Below are 17,196 nucleotides of genomic sequence, written 5' to 3'. Positions count from 1 at the left end.
AAATTTAATGAATTTTAATGCCAATTAAGGCCTTAATTTAAAAAATAATAATTTAATGACTTTTAATGATTTTTAATGACCTGCGGAAACCCTGCACAAGCAACTGAAGAACCTTCAAATTAAGGAAAATGTTTTCAAACTTCAAATACATGTTGAGTGTAAATCATCCCGTTCATTCCAATTTTCCAAATACAATATAATTCAGTGCATTCGATTACTTAAAGGTATAGTGGAGAATGTTCTATTTTCCAGGTGGATCATAAAAATAAGTGGTCGTCCTTATTCTCAATCATTCTGGTGAAATGATTTACGTAAGGTCGTCCTACGCGCTTGTCCCCATTTTCACTTACCAGTGGTGAGTCTGATGTAGTGGAAAAATTGCAAATCTTCATTTGGAAAGTAAGCTTGTAAAAGCGATGCAAACAGCAACTTTTAAACAGAGTGCGCTCGAGGAGAAATGAGCTTGTGCACGCTCTTTCAACCATTTAATAGATGTTCCGTTTTTTTTTTTTTAAGTAGAGAGGGCGGGTCTTTTCAAAGATCCGGAAAAATACTCCACTATACCTTTAAGATGTTTAATTGCTAAATAGTATTTGACATGACGTCAGACAGTTTAAATAAGGCTGTTCTGTGAACGCCCCAGAGGCCTCTTACGCCCCATTTACACTAGCCCTCTGAAACCCATCCGTGCCGAGTTCGGACTGAGCTCAGATCAGTTAACTGGCACAGTTCCTCGTCTCCTATCAGCGGTCCACGATACTACAGCTCTCAAGTCGGGAATTACGCAAACAAAAATGCTGGCGCCCATAACATTCAGGAACTTATATGCCTGGATAGTGCCCTATGCCCAGATTTCAATGTGAGCATCAGTCTCTGCATCATCCCAGGTCGCACCACGCTCTTTTGATGCATTTTTTGATAATAGGCTGAGATGAAGTTTGTGTTGTGAATAGGTGAGGATATCTGTGAATGGTAAAGCTGGACACGCCGGAAAATCCGCAAAATGACATGGTCTGCTCACGCGCTCTTTTTTATCAGAGAACTGAGCCACAACTTAACTGCGCAGAGCCCTACTATTGAACTATTACTAGATTTAGCGCGGTCTTGTTGTGTCTGGCATGGTCCAGTTCAGTTGCGTTCTATTTACACTCAACGGTTATCTCAGTTACCGTGCACAGACCGGACTTGCACGGTTTCAAGAGGGTAGTGTAAATGGGGCTTTAGAGACACACTGTATCATTAGGACCAAAGGACAACACCAAGCATGTCAGGGATGGCAGGGTCGTTCAAGAAATCCTCAATGCACAGAGGGTTTTACGAAGGCAAACGGCACTTTTCAGATTTTATAAAGCATCCCAAATAGATTAAAGTTTGTGATTTTAACATGACATTTATTACCTGACTACTGAAAGTCAGGCACAAACACAGAGATGGCCATCTGATGGGACAGCATGGGGAGTGGGCCTTTTGGGGCTCTAATTACAGTGCCAATGACTCAGCAACACTCGGGGGCCCAAAGCTAGAAAACAGAAACAATGGGCCCCTGTTTGGAAGAAACATTGACAACCTGTCCTTTTTTCCACTTGCTCCCAACTCATGTGCAACTCTCTCCACCTCTCTTGTTTGTCCGTTCTCTCACTAGTTGGCAGAGAATGAGGAATGTTAATTAAAGGCGCAAAAAAAATGAGGAGGGATAAAGAGGAAGAGACAGTCACCAGAGAACGATGTGAGACACAGATGGTGAAATGAGATTAGTTGCCAAGAGATAAGGAAATGGACTGAAATGGGGGCTTTCCCAGGAAATGAGCAGGGTGTTAAAGTCCACTATACAAGAGGAAATGTTACTCTACGCTGCCAGTTCACATCCCTCACTAGGTTCCAAATCCTTCCAAAATGGATTCAACTTGTTCATTACATATACGTACATTTTAGTCTATTTGACGTCTGATAGTTTCAGTTATTCCAGTTTGTTTCTACTGATTAGTGGAAAAAAAAGAAAACATAGTACTGTCAGTCTGGTTTATACAAAAGAGTCAAACTGTACCTTCCAGTTGGCCAGTTCCTGGAACTCAATGATCTTGATGAATCCACCCATCAGGATTCCTAAAAAAGAAAAACTGGTTAAATAGCTTCACATAAAAAACAACAAAAAGAAAAAAGCCACACCTCATCAAGATAGCTTATCGTTTATTCATAAATTTTTCCAAAAGAAAAGAGCCCACTAATATTATACTGAACCATTTTCCTGGACCTGTTGGCATTCTGTAAAAACAATGATTTGCATTATTCACTGTTTTATTTATATTTACAATATATTTGCCTCCAGTCCCCCTATGGTCTCCCCTGAATAATCAAACTAGTTTTAATTATAAATAGTATTTCAGATAAAAGAAAATTTCCGGGCATCCCTTCAGAAAAACCTGCAGAATACACTTATTTTGATGTGCGTGTGTGATCATTATCATTAAAGATCAACTTGAAGTAGGTAAGACTAGAACTCTTGCCTCATTTAATGTAGATGTCCATAAATTTAGCAATGTTAATGTCAATCTACATGAAAGAAAAAATGATGTGAGAAAAAACAAATGTTTGACATTATGCTGGTGAAGATTCTCAGTCATCCAGGTCATAGTCATACCAAAAAAATTTAAACCCAATCCACGGGAAATTGTTTCCGAGTTTGTTTCTCTTCCCCTCCAGGAAGCTTTTTCAATTCAAAATGTAAGAATTAGCATCGAGTTCCAGGCTTTATAGGCTTTTTCTTCTCAACCCTCAACCTCGTGCAAAGGGACCAAAACATCTTGCCTGGTCAGGCAGGACAACAATTCCCCGTGACAACCTCCCTTTCAGAGGCATAGAACAGTATCAGATATTGCAGTCTAACAAAGAACCCAAACAACTCCCCATTCCTAAGGGGCGGACCGGTTCTTTCAGTTCAATTTGCATGTTTTCTAAGCCAAAACCAGGCTTCGTTTTGGGCCACTCTATAAAGCTTCAAACTCATAGCTAATTCTGACATTTTGAATGGAAAAGGCTTTCTGGATGGGAACAGAAACATCTTCTAACTTACTTTTTAGGAATGTTTGACAGTGCAGGTCAGCTGACAGAGATACCGGGTTTTTCCATGTTCCAAATGCTTCAAAAATAGCATCTAATCTACTTGTGCTTTTTAAAGGGCATTTTTTTTTACATACTAGCAGAATGATAACAGGTTATGTACCATACCATACTATTTTCTTAGCTCTAAGACAGAGGTCTCTTCTGGTTTTGCAAATGCACCAATTTAAAGAAAACAAGTCTGCGTTAGGGGCAGAACAGAGGAAACTGAGACAGACGGAGAAAAAGATTTTAATGTAGGTTTAGTGTGAGATGTTAAGAGATAATGTGAACGTAGACAGATAGGCCATCTCTTGATCTGCTAGCACTGTTATCTCTCCATGGCAGAGTCCCTGGCTGTGACAAACACTCAAACAAGCTCTGCTCCTGTGCAGAGTGCAGGCCATAAAAAGAGAAAAGCCCTTTAGGGTCAAGAAGCATGTGTGTCGCTGGTGTGTAAAGGGAGCACACGCACAAGCACGTAAAGGAGAAGTGCAGTTTTAAGGAGGTGAATTAATTTGAAGAGACCTTTTTAAAATGGACGGAGCCCTATTTTGTTTCCTTATATAAAAGCACTTCTTAATTCTTAAGTTAGGCTGCAAAGGCCATCAGTGGGATAACCTTTGCTGGGCTTTTTTTAGGTTTTGCACCCTGCTAAACACTGTCCTCGGTGATACCTTAAACTTCCTGACACCTTTCCTTGGAAGAAAACCTAAACCCAGAGCTGGGCCAGAGCTGAACACTTACAGATACCTAAAACATGCAGCAATGGTGAAAAACAAGTACACCTCCTCTTCTAAAGTTGTAAAAAGCTTCTCTATTTTTGTTATTTTTTTGGTTACCAAACTATGAAATTACGGACTTGTTGTGTCTGTACCCTTTAATCTTAGTTCAAATCATTTTAAAACCAGATCATTTTTTATGACGACAACTGATAAAAGGTCTGTTTTTTTTAACCATGCGTGATGGACAAGAGCAAAGGGTGAAGGGGAAAAAAAACATTTAACTCAGGGGTCATCAACCTTTTCAAAGATTCTATGTTTGCCCTGACAGCAGCTAAATAAAGTTAATAAACAGCTTTAAAAAAACTAACAAAAACTTTGGAAAAAATACACAGAATATTTAAATAGGAACATTTTAAACTGTCTTTAGGAAAACAATACTTTATAGTATGAGCCAAACTCGGAGTCCTTATCCTATTTTTGCAAAAACAGCAGTCAACCTATGATAAATGGATAAGGTAAATACTGTTATTAAGGGCTCTTTTGTTGAAGGAATTCATGCAAACTGCTACTGCAGCATTCTCTGCATACTGCCTTTGATTTTTTTTTTTTTTTTTTACATTGTTTCTGTGAATTTCATGAAACGTTATTACGAGCAACTTTGGAGGGCTTAAAGAGCCACATTAGACCGGATAAGATTGCTAAAATGAGCTGGCTCTGAAAGTCGCAAAGTTTGTCTTTTTGCTTATAAAAAAAAATATTGACATTTTTAATTCTAAAGAATTAGTCCTGATTTGATTCCTCGATGCCTTTTTCTCATCTTGGAAGAGTAACACTGTCCCTGAGCGCATGTTATTACTGTCTGTACACAGAGTCCTATCTTGTCAGTTTGTTTTTTTACTACCTTGTCTCTTAATGTAGTATTGTTTGTTTTTTTGCTATTTATTTTGGTCTAAAATATTGACAAAGCTACTTATGCAAATTTTGGTTTGGCATGTTTAGGACACTCCATTCTGCAGATATTCAAAGACAAGGTCTAAATTATTTGAAATTCTGACCCTTTTACCATCAGACAATAGATAATATGTTGATACCATCAAATTATATAGGAATTTATGCAGTTTTTATTAAAGCTAACCATCATATCTTTCTGATTATCCACTGTCCCAAGTTTTAGGGGAGTACTGACTTGGACTTGACGTGGTTAGAGCAGTGCACATGTGCACTGAGAAGGTTGCAAGTATCTTATTTGATACCTACAGCCTGCACTCTGGGATCCTGAGCAAGACCTTTAACCCCACACTGCTTCCTGGGTGCCACACAATGGCAGCCCACTGCTCCTTATTGGGATGGGTCAAAATGCAGGGGTAAATTTCTCTAGTGTGAAATCAATAAAGTTAAATTATTCTTATCATTAATAGCTTAGGAGGCTTTTAAGCACATCCAACATCATTGATTAACTAGGTTTTAGATTTGATGGTATCCAGTTCATATTTAGGTTAGATTTAGGTACTACTGTTATATCATTACATATTTAAGGCTTAGTAAAAACAGGAAATGGCAGCAAAAACAAAAATTGTCGACATGACTTGCGGTGTTGGTGGCTCAGTGGTTTGGAATCTTTTCTTGCTGCCCTAAAATAAATTTCTCGATAACTGTTCATCAGTAAATGACATGTTATTTCTTTTTAAAATTTTATTTCAGTGTATACTAAAACTGGACATTGTTATTTTTTCTTTTTAAAAATACCTCAAAAATGATTCATTTGTTCAATTCTTATCTACCATGGATATATTTGTGCAAACAGCAGCAAGTGACATGAGAAATACTCACCGAGAGAAACAACAGCCACACTCTCAGGAAGAAAATGCAACTTGAACTTGATAAGCAGGTGCACCAATATGATGCAAATACCTGAAGGAGAGAATGATTGAATAATTAGGACAAACACATCTTTTTTAAAATCATCCTTTGCTTTCTCACATCAGGCCTTAAAAAGCTCCACTCAATATGCTGCAAATAAGGAAGCATGGTGTATTTATATTGCAGCTTTTACCCGTCACAACTCAAAAAGATGTTTATGATTAAAAGAAGCATAAAAAGAAAAGAAGATAAACATAAAATGGAAGATAAAGACAATACACACATATCACATAGCGTGTATAGTGAAAAGCATTGACAGTCAGAGTGCAGAGCAAAGATGGAGGCGAATCATTCCACACTGGAGAAACAGCTCTTAAGGATTTATCCCTCCTGGTCTTAAATACTGTTTGTAGAACATTTAATTGGAAAACATCAGACTGCAAGAAGAGCTGGAGGCTCTAGAAGGTGACAGATATAGAGCAGGGTTAGGGTTAGGGTTACTGCAAGAAGAGCTGGAGGCTCTAGAAGGTGACAGATATAGAGCAGGGTTAGGGTTAGACGTCTCTAGGCTGCACCGCTTGGAAGTGATTGTAAGACATTTTTAAAAGTTAAAAGAAAAAGTGTTTTTCTTTTAGTTTTCTCTAGCTGCGTCACACAATAAACATTATTGAAGAAGAAAATAAAGATACAATTTAGATTATTAAGTAATACGAAAATTTAGTTATAAAACAAAATATGCAGCTTGATTTTCATATAAAAAGCTTTTCTATGAATACATTTATATTTTGAAGTTTTTCATTTAAAAATGAGCTTTCATCACTGTTAGCTGGTACATAATTTGAAAATAAAATATTACATTTTAAGTACAATTTAAACTAAGTAAAAAAATGAGCAGCCTTGGAAAAGGAAATGCTGTTTCGATTACAGGAGTCAAAAAAATGCAGCTTTTTGCTAATGCATTTTATAACACAAATTTAACCATGTGGATGAATTATGGTTCATTTTTACTGGAATACATTATGTAAATTAAAGGGTAAACATCATATTGTTAAATATTTTAATAATATAACAGAAATAGCGGATTTAGAGAGCAAAAGAAATAAGCAATGTAATTTGAGTAAAACCATGCAGCAAGACTTTAAAACTGAAAAGCATTTCTGTTAATATGTTTTAATTTTCAAATTTTAACATTCAATTAATTAAATTTTGGTCACTTTTTGCAACGATATTTTTTGAAAATTAAATGTAAAATTCTGTTTTATTTAGGGGTGAAACAATAAATCGGATTAATTGTGATTATTCAATTAAAGAAAGTAATTTAACGATTATCCATTAATCGTTATGTGTCGTATAGTGACTCTAAAACATGGTTTAGCTGAAAGAGTGACCCACTTAAAGCAGTAATAAAAATAGTATTAAAAATATATATATTTTGCTTTTAAGATAGAAAACAATATGCTCTGCCAAGAACTCCTCAGGTGGAAAAGATTTAGTTGGACCTGTTTTAATTCTGTAAAAAGTCCTCTTTAAGGAATCTTTCGCTTATTGATCAATTAATCAAAGACATAATAAGCAGATTGATGAGCAAAATGCTTGTTAGTTGCAGCCCTTGTTTTATTTATCAACTCAATTAATTCACAAAAATGAGCAGTAAAAAAGACAAGTTAAAAAAGCAGTCTGGATGATCTATTTTAAATCTGATTTTTTAGTCAACAAGTATTTTACTAGAAAATTGGGGCATGCTTGATTACATATTTTGGGGCCATGCTTCCTTTAAACAACCTTCTTCAGCAGCTTTTTTGAAAAAAAAAAAAAAAAACAATAAAAAAAAAAGAAAGAAAATTCACTTCTTAAAAACAAAAGCAACAATAACATGCGGTTATCAAATGTTTAGCATTTACTTTTTCTGAGACATTTTGCCAGGCTAGAACGCTTAGCTGCTCAATACAAATAGTTTGTGTCACAACTGTAAGGCTTTCCTTGCTGCAAAAGTTAAACAACTTGCTCTACAGCCTACAAATGTAGTGATTAGATATTTATTTGCCATGGGTTGCTCATGAGGATTTAAGGCTTTTATTTGACATAAGCATCATAGTTTGTTGACTACTGGAAAAGCAATAGTTGCAGCAAATTGGCAAACATCAAATAAACTTCTCACCCTTTCCCAGGGAGTAACATAAATCTGAGTTAAATCTTTACACATTCATGCCAGACTATATTTTTCTACAACAGAGACTGGGAGACTGATGTCAGCTGCACTTGCCCTGTACAAAAAAAAATAAATAAATAATCCCCAATCAGACAAATTAGGGGACCAGTAAACGGACTCAACTTGAAGTTCAAATACGAGCAGCTGTCACTGGAGACATTAATCATGTCTAAATAAAAACAGAATGCAAAGTTGTGTTAGCAAATCAGTAAATCCTATTAAAACTGCACAAAGTGTTACCTAGTTCTAGGAGCAGAAAGTAATTCATTATATATAAATATATATCGCAATTTGTATATGGAGATGGTGGCGGATTTCAAAAGGGACAAGGATCCTCTTCACCTCCTGTACGTTGAAGGCGCAGCTCTGAAGGGGGTCTCCAGCTACAGGAACCTGGGTGTGCTTATATCCAGTAACCTCAGCTAGAGTGACAACACTTCCTGCCTGGTCAGGAAAGCTAAACAGTGTTTCTACTTCCTCAGGGAGCATCAGAGGGCTGGACTCAGGAGCTCAGTCTTGAGGAACTTCAGTCTCTGTGTGGTGGAGATCCCTCCCTGCACCTGCATCACCGTGCAACACGGCAGCTGCACTGCTGCTGAGAAGATGGCTCTGCAAGAAGCTGTTTAAGCCTGTGCAGAGGACTGCAGGAGTAGCCTTACCTCCACCTTGGACATCTACACATCATGAATGCAGGGGGAGGGCCATCTTAATTGCTTGTCCTGTTAGCTATCATTTTCTGTGCATGAGCACTGTCAGGTGTAAATCTGTGGTGAGCTACGGTTTCAGACAGTCTTTGAAGCTCACGTTTCTCACAGAGCGTCTTTGAAAATGGCCAAGGGTCATAAGAGAAAGTGTTTACAAAGTGTATGAGAAGAAAAGTAAGGCCTCAGAACAGACGTTCGGGCACAGTAAACTTGAATGAGCTATGAGAACAGCAACTTTTAAAAAGAGCGTGCACAAGGAGAAATGGGCTGGTGCATGCTCTCACACGAGTTTGATAGGCATTCCCTCTCGGGAGCAGATACAGGGTTGGGCATGTGCATTTTCTTTTAAAGTGAAGAGGGCAGGTCGTTTAAAAAATTTGTGAAAATTCTTCACAATACCTTTAAGCACCAGGAAGATGGCTGTATGCCTGCACAGACAGCCAGGAAAATTACCCAGCCATTATCTGCTTTTTATGCATAAGCATCTTTTGGTTAAAAATAACACAATTATCTAATATTTTGTGGAATAGAAAAAAAAATGATAAAAACCAAAATCAAATGAGTTCTTTTGTGATTTGTTTTTCCTTTTTTTGCTCTAGTCTAATTAAAACCAATAACACCAGTAAATAAATCATATGGATACAATATTATTAACTCTATTAACAGTCTATAGTTTATATAGATGAAACACTACTGGACTCAAACTCAGTGCATATCTGGTTATACATTTTTAGTTTAATGTTTTATTGTAAGTAATGTGAAACTGTGATATATTTATCCTCACAGTTATCATTTTTAGAGAATATGTATTTATGTCAGCACCACATTATTATCCATAAAAGTCAGAGGTGTCAAGTAACAAAGTACAAATACTTTATTATTGTACTCAAGTACACTTTTTAGGCATCTATGCTTATTTTTCTTCCTACTTCTGACTTCTACTCATTACATTTTCACACAAGTTCTGTACTTTCTATTCCTTACATTTTTAAAACAAACGTTACTCGTTACTCTTGGCTTCGGTTTAATGTTTATAAATATTTATTTCACGTCATGTGCTCCATCCAATGCAGATCATTGGCGCAATCAGCATCTAGTGAAAACTAGTGTAATTGGATGAGTCATATAACGCAAACACTCATTGTTTAGCTAAAGGAAATCATCAGAAGCAAGCAGGTGTTCTTCAAACTGCAAACGTGAATTGTGTATGCCATGCTACAATGTCTGATTCGGAAAAAGATGTTGAAATGTCTGAAAGGTCGGAGACCAACAAGACCTCCACCATCCTTGGCCCTATCTCAAAGAATTTTTCGAAATAGTGGAAACATTAAGCTTTCAATTCATATAGTGGCATCTGGCTATTTCTTTTTATACATTAGGTAGTTTTTTGAGCACATACTTTACACTTTTACCTGAGTAAAGAGGTCAAGTTTATATTTTAACTTTTATCAGAGTGTTTTTAAACGACAGTATATATACTTCTTCTTAAGTAACAAATGTGTGTGCTTTTGACACCACTGATACAAGTAAAGAATTAGCTCTCACCAATAACAAGTAGGCTGAAGAAAATAGTAAGCCCACTGGACTGTTCTTCCTCCTGGGCCTTCACCCCTGTCTGTACAGGCAGGATAGGCTTTGGGGTTGGGGGGGCTGGTGTGGTTGGCTTGGCAACAGCTGCTGTCGTGTGGAGGGTCTCATTGCTGTAGTTTTCAGAGGTCTCATTGGATTTGCTGCAAGAGGAGAGTTAGCAAGGGTACAGCCTAATTGGTTTGATAATCTAAAGATAAACTGACCACAAAAAAGCAATACAGCAACAGCAATAATAAAATCCCCTTAGACTAAAAAAATGAAGTTTAGCTGCTAGCATATTCAGGGACACTTTGATCTGCCATAAACAGTCACCACTATTTTATAGAAAATACACAGATACAACAAATCGCAAATAATGTGAAAATTATACGTTTAAGTCGAAAAAGTGACTAATTTAAACAGGACAAGAAAAAGCTCTTGCCACGTAAGTTGCTTTCGACAACATAAAAATGAATTAATCGAATAACCTGAGAGAGTGCTTCTCCGTATTTTCTGCTGTTTCTCTGTTTGTCTGCTTGCTTTGGTCTGGATTTTCATCCTTAGTCTCCTGCCTGTTTTCGTCTCTCTTGTGAAGGTCCCAGGAGTTAGCCTTATCCTGTCCCTCTGACACGCACAGATTCAAGATGAAAAGTAACAAGAACCACGAAAAGACTTTAAACTTGATGTATCTCATCCTCAACTAAAAGTCCTTTAGATCTAATGATAATGTGTTACATTAATAAAGACTAAGGGATTCATATCTGCTGCTTCGTATATCTGTTGGCGTCACAGGAGCCCTTACTTCCTGGTAAAGCATTCGCTGGGAGTTGTAGTCTTGTCAGATTTTTTATTTATTAGAAATAAACCGACTCGGAAAAGAAGACATGATTGATTACCATTTTGTTTAACTAAATTTATAAATGATCTTTATTTGTAGTTGATATTAGACCCTGAAAATATCTGAACGAGTTAAAGTTGAGTTAAAGTACTAATAACTCAATTTCCCATGAGGCATTGCGCTGCACCGTCAGCCTTCCGCTTCCAAATGCCTGCGTCTAATAAATAACCCAAGTTTTCTGGCTTTACCATGTATCACTTAAGGCACTTTCTGATCTTACGATCTTAGGCTGTATAAGCTGTATGTATTTATTTGTTTTTTTGTTTTTGTTTTTTGTTGTTGTTTTTCTTCGTGTATCTGTGTGTATATGCTTCCAAGACACAATTTATATATATATATTAGCTCTTTCACTTATTTGTTCCTTCTTCGGGCTTCTTTATAAGCCTTTTTGTGGCTCCCTGAGTAAGCTATTATCTTGCATATCATTTCAAGGCATTGGTCTTTATACCACTTTTATTGATGAATTGCTTTCAAAGCAGAACAAACACATCCAATAAAAAAATAATCTAAAACCTCATTGGGTTATGTTATGTTAAAAGCAGGCAAAGATATATAATTTAGAACTACATGTAACTCATACAGAACAAAAAAATAGATATACAGACAGACAGACAGACAGACAGACAGACAGACATACAGACACATGAAATGTGTTGTGAATGGGTGCAGAAAAAGTAAAAAAAATTAAATTAAATAAAAGTAGAAAAAACATAACAAATCTAGGGTTTTTTCAGGGACTTAGACTTAGAAACTTAGACAACTTTTATCGTAATTTTGTATACATAGACTGTATACAAAACTAAATTTGGTTTTGTACACCTCTCATGAAATTTCCATTTCTTTAAGTGCAGCAGTGTTTAAATGTAAACAGTGTGGGAGAAAAAACTATGGTGCAAAAAAAGAAAAATGCATTGATATGGAAGTTCAGAGCATATGGTGTAAATATGCAGATTTTTGGTTTGGTGTTGACAGTGTGATGCAGAGTCTGTGAAAAGATCTAGTTTTTTCAACAGTTCAACAATCTAATGGCAGTGGGGAAGAAGCTGTTTCAGAATCTGCTGAACCTGCATCGAATGCTATGAAGCCTCTTCCCAGAGGGCAGCAGGGAGAACAGTCCATGGCGGGGATGTGAGGGGTCATTAATAATGTTTCGGGCTACGGGACAGGCAGCGCTGAGATGAAATGTCTTTAATGGAGGGAAGAGGAGCCCCGATGATCTTCTCTGCTGTTCTCGTTTTCATGTTGTGGGGATCAGCTGCTCGTTATGGGGCCTGATGGCTGGGCCCGACATGGGGAATTGCTTTTTTGGGGTCAGGGGTCATGTTTAGGACTAAGCTGGGAATTGTGGGGTTATGGTTAGGTATGAACCTGTAATGCTTATGATTAGGGTAAGGGTCACAGTTAGGCTGTAGAAATGAATGGAAGTAAATGGAAAAGCCCCACAAAAACCATTAGACACCATTTGTGTGTATTTATGTGATAAAATGAAAACTGATGCAGGAGATGGGTTGCTAGCATTATTTATTTCATTAAAATAAGTGTTTATTGTTTTTCTTCCCAAATTGTACACAAATCATGTTTATTAGTGTATATATATATATATATATATATATATATATATATATATAAAATTAATTAAAAAAAATAAATACATAAAACATTTTTTTTTTTATTAAGTCTGATAAAACGTAAATTACTTATCATTCATGAGACCCTTATCATTTTTGCTCAGGCGAATAGCTCATTAAGTTTTCTTCTTTAATATATTTTAATATATATATTTGATTTATTTATGTATTTTATAGAATAAAAAAAACAAATAATTTTTTTTGCTAATTAAGTCGGATAAAAGAATAATTTTTTAATATATAGAATAAAAAAATAACAAAAAAAAGAATATTATTTAAAAAAATTAAACATTAATAATCAATAATAATAAAAAGCAGTAAACTTTCTAAAAATGTTGAGGTTAAGAAGATTTTTTTTTTTTTTTTTTTTTTTTTTCCGAACGTTGTCAAATCACGTCGTTTTACGCGCTACGTATTTGGCGCTGAGTAAGATCCGGAGCCTCCGCGTTAACGCCCACTTGAGGTATTGCTCTTTTTTCTCTCTGCGGAGGGACCGCTCCATTCATAGGGCAGGGCAGGCAGGCGAGCAGGCTTGGCAGCAGAAACATAAAGCGACACAAACACCGTCTGCGACGAGGTGTGGAACCGAAACGATGGTCTTGCGTTAAACCCACCAGCCTTTCCCCCCTTACACCCGCGAAATCTTCGCTGGCCATTTTTTTTTCTTCCATCGGAAATATCACGAAACCAAACCTTTACCTTCTCCTCAGAAATGGACCTCTAGAGTCTCGGCTGAATGATCCCATCCTTGTTTTTTGCCGCGGAAATAGACTGACTTCCTCGTCGCCTGTTCATCTGCTGCCGCAGACCTACCCCTTCATTTGACTCATTTGGCCCAGACCGTCTGCAGACTCACTGGCTCAGGCATCTGGACACATCGGGGCTGCTTTTGCCATCTTTGGGGGATACAGGAAAAAAAAAAAGCAAAAAAAAAAAAAACGTGCTGGTTTGTGCTTCTTTCGCTGCCTGTATGATGCCGACACATTTGCGTTTCCGGAGAAGGTCATTCCTTGGGCTTTTATTCCTTTTTTCACTCTCCACCTCGGTACTCTATTTCATCTACTCCGCCCCCGGAATCGGTAAGTCCCATCGAATGGATGGTTTTGTTCCCAATTAGCCCACCGACAGGAGGAGGCTGAGGATGTTTGTATGGGCCGTTAGGTCATGTGTGACAGTTGGGCCACGCGCCTCCGCTCAGGCTGGGTATCATCAGCCGGCTGGATGCTGATCCCATAATATCCATGTACCTGGCCGTCATAATAACGGCTGATGATCATGGCTATTATAATCTGCCTGATGTTGCTAGGGCCTTTTGGTTGTGATCACAGCTCTTACAGTGGCCTAAAGCCTAGAGACCGCAATAAAAAAGAAAAAAGGCTGTATCTTGGTCGTGATTTTTAGACAGATTTAAGTAGCCATTTAATAATCAGCATCCTCCATCCCACTGACGTACTCAAGGTGTCATTTTGAGGGCATTTTCTTGAAGGGTTTGTGAACCTAGCAATGCGTTCCTTACATCATGATGCTGGCTGTTAGTCACATGCAGTTGTGTAATATCACATGTCCAGAATTTCCTATGATTAATTCATTAATGTATCTTTTCTTCTCCTGTGCTTCCTTGTTAGTCTCTCTATCTACCCTTTGGACCATAAGTCACCTTAGTCACCTCCAGTCATTTGCTCATTCTCCTTTTTAAGCACTCCAATGCACAGCATTTTCCACTCCTCTCACCAGGTAGATGCATAATCCCAACCATGCTTGCTTGCTAGAAAATTCAATTAAATTCAGTTTATTTCTATAGCGCCAATTCACAACGCACATCATCTCAAGGCACTTTACAGTTAACCAGATCATACGGTCAAACTGATTCAAAGTTTTCTGCCGGTTGGTTTTATCGATTCATTGACTTAAATGCAATCCCTCACACTAAGCATGCTTGTAGCGACAGTGGAGAGGAAAAACTCCCTTTTAACAGGAAGAAATCTCCAGCAGAACCAGGATCAGTGTGAGCGGCCATCTGCCAGGGCCGACTGGTGTTCAAGGAGACAGAAGCAGAGATACAAAAAGCAGCTGTAAAGGGTGGCCCCGTCCAGGAAACACACCAGCCAGGCCAAATGTAATCAAGGGAGGCATAATTAGATAAACAATGGAAAAAAATAGGAGTTATGGATTGTGGAAGACTGCAAGATACATTTTTCCTTATTGTTTTGCTTAAGAATAGTACAGTGATTTATTTTTTTTTTTTTTTTTTATTTAGATGCTTCTGTGCTTAAGCACACCTGATTTTTAGATGGCTTTTGCTAAACTGCATTTATCTGAATCAGGTGAATTCAATCATAGAAATATGTAAGACACACATGGGAGTGTCTGTGAAGAAAACCACCTGCAAAGTATGTATTGGAGACAAGAAGTAAGTTTTAAAGTATTGCAGCGTTGAAAAGGGAGCCTAAAATTTAATTAGCATACAGTGATTGATGTAGTTTTGCCGGATGACCAGTGGAAAAGTTTAAACATTCAATTACAAATACGAAAATAAAGGTTTTCATTAGAGAGGAATCTGTTAGGCTTTCTTCTTCAGTTGATATGATTTATTGAAGTTTAATTTGCCAATTCAGTTTTTTTTAAAGAACTATCTAATGTCAGTGTCTGAAATGGGTGGGAGTTTTTAGCCTTGATGTAATGGAAATGTGAAGAAACCCTTTCCTGCTGTGATCTACCTGCCATCACAGATCAGATCCAATCAAGGGAAACGAGGCCGTTTGATGCAAGTCTGGCTTTTATTTCATTCTGAATCATTGCTTCACTGAACTTTCTTCAAATCTCAGTGAGAGTTGGGCTCATGAATTTGTTTCAGAAATGATTTTATTCATTATTACTTTATATTTTATATAGGCTGAAAATTGAAAGAGTTTCCTGGTGGATAGAGATCAGCTCAAAATGATAATAGTCACAAAACTTATTCACATGAGTAAATAAAAGATTTCACCACAGATCAACTACAAATTAATAGCCTAAACGTAGCAAGCTAGAAGATAAACCAGATTAAATAGTTTTAAAGTCATTACTCCACCCTTCCTAACAGTGATAGTCAGCAAAGCATTTATCAGGCAGAGTTGTTTGTACCAGCCGGTACTTTAACGCTGCATTAGCCGGTGACTGACCAGGTTAAAGTCAGTAATCTGAAGCTAACTACAGGAGTGATCCTAGCAGTGATCTGTAGTGATTTCAGACGGTGTGTTAGGGTTCTTGTGCAACTAAAGCTCAGGCATTTTTTAAGTGGGATTTGGCATCTTGATAATATACAGATAACTCCAAACAAGTAACAACCTTAACATTGGGCCCGTTTTCATCCCGTGTTATACCTGCAGATACAGATCTAGATGGAGTTTTATTCAACATGTTTTATTACACGTTCTGACACATCAATCAATACCCTTCCCATGGCAAAGATCATAAATGATTTGAGATGTTTCAGTTGTCATGTTCTTCTTTCCCCCTTTCAACATCTCTATCAGTGAGTTCAGAAAAGGTAGTATAAAGGAACAATCACTCTGGCTTTGAGTCTGTATGTCTCATTATTACTACTTTTGTTTTCTGAAGATGGAGGACCGTCAAAATACAGTTTCATTATAGTCGCCGTGAAACAGACCACACAAAAAGTTGAGGTATATTTCCTTTCATTCAAGTTATCTTTAAGCTGAAGCTGTGGTAGGTAAACTCTATCTGATATTTATAATTAATAAAGATTACTCTCAGAAACACGTTTAATCATACATTACTTACACATCCCATGCTCTTTAGTCATTTATCTGCGTCATCAAAATGTGTTGGACAGTAACATGTATGATGAATTTACAGCGTAACTCCCTTTATTATGCATTAACTTGCACCTGGAGATCAGATAGTTTCTATTTTAAATGCCAGTTCAGGTAGGGAATTTGACCATTATTCTTACTTACTGCTCATGAATCCATCTTTGAGTCTTAGCCAAACACATCAATTTAAAAGGGTTATCTTGCTTGTTTAAGACAAAAATAATGGCTTATGATTCCAAACCTTTCCTTGGGCTCCTCTTTGACTTAAATGAAAGTTTTTGCTCACCCCATCACCCAATCTTTTTTGACACCTGAGCAAGGAAAAGTCAACTTCAGTAAATTATATTACTGTAAAATAATCCGCAAATTAATTTTAAATCACAAAACTACAATCTTTAAAGTGTTATTTTAAATTTAAACATTAAGTGTAAAAGAATTCCATATTTCCTTCACAATGATTTAGTTTTTCTTGCTTGAAAATGAGCTCTCAAAAGTGGTCCTTTATTCAGTTCAGCGAACTTTTATTGCATGGCTACATTGTTTTTGCATTGGCGGCGAGGCTGCTTTCTTTCAAACTATTGATTGATCGCTGTATGTTAAGAAGATCATAAATATTAAGACCTGAAAGAAAATTGGTATCTTCTAGAAAAAGTCTGATTGCTACATCTCTAAGTTGTATTACATTTAGCCCT

At 37.0% G+C, this 17,196-nt stretch overlaps 2 protein-coding genes across 2 annotated transcripts in view; one reads left to right on the top strand and one right to left on the bottom strand.

Annotated features, from left to right (window-relative positions):
• The window catches only part of slc9a8 (solute carrier family 9, subfamily A (NHE8, cation proton antiporter 8), member 8), a 34,820-nt gene extending 23,963 nt beyond the window's left edge, over positions 1–10,857 (bottom strand). Inside the window, exons 1-4 of the mRNA XM_015379283.1 lie at positions 10,652–10,857; positions 10,140–10,324; positions 5,652–5,732; positions 2,045–2,103 (exon numbers count right to left, since the gene is read on the bottom strand). Of these exons, the coding sequence (XP_015234769.1) occupies positions 2,045–2,103; positions 5,652–5,732; positions 10,140–10,324; positions 10,652–10,857 (531 nt within the window). The remainder of the gene's footprint in view (positions 1–2,044; positions 2,104–5,651; positions 5,733–10,139; positions 10,325–10,651) is intronic.
• A 2,310-nt stretch (positions 10,858–13,167) lies between these two features.
• The window catches only part of b4galt5 (UDP-Gal:betaGlcNAc beta 1,4- galactosyltransferase, polypeptide 5), a 36,463-nt gene continuing 32,434 nt past the window's right edge, over positions 13,168–17,196 (top strand). The window contains exon 1 of the mRNA XM_015379271.1: positions 13,168–13,768. Coding sequence (XP_015234757.1) covers positions 13,660–13,768 — 109 coding nt within the window. The 5' untranslated portion in view covers positions 13,168–13,659. The remainder of the gene's footprint in view (positions 13,769–17,196) is intronic.

Source organism: Cyprinodon variegatus, unplaced genomic scaffold, assembly GCF_000732505.1.
Source record: "Cyprinodon variegatus isolate N-32 unplaced genomic scaffold, C_variegatus-1.0 Scaffold188, whole genome shotgun sequence".
In the NCBI taxonomy this organism is placed as follows: domain Eukaryota; kingdom Metazoa; phylum Chordata; class Actinopteri; order Cyprinodontiformes; family Cyprinodontidae; genus Cyprinodon; species Cyprinodon variegatus.
This window is presented reverse-complemented; position numbering and strand designations above follow the sequence as displayed.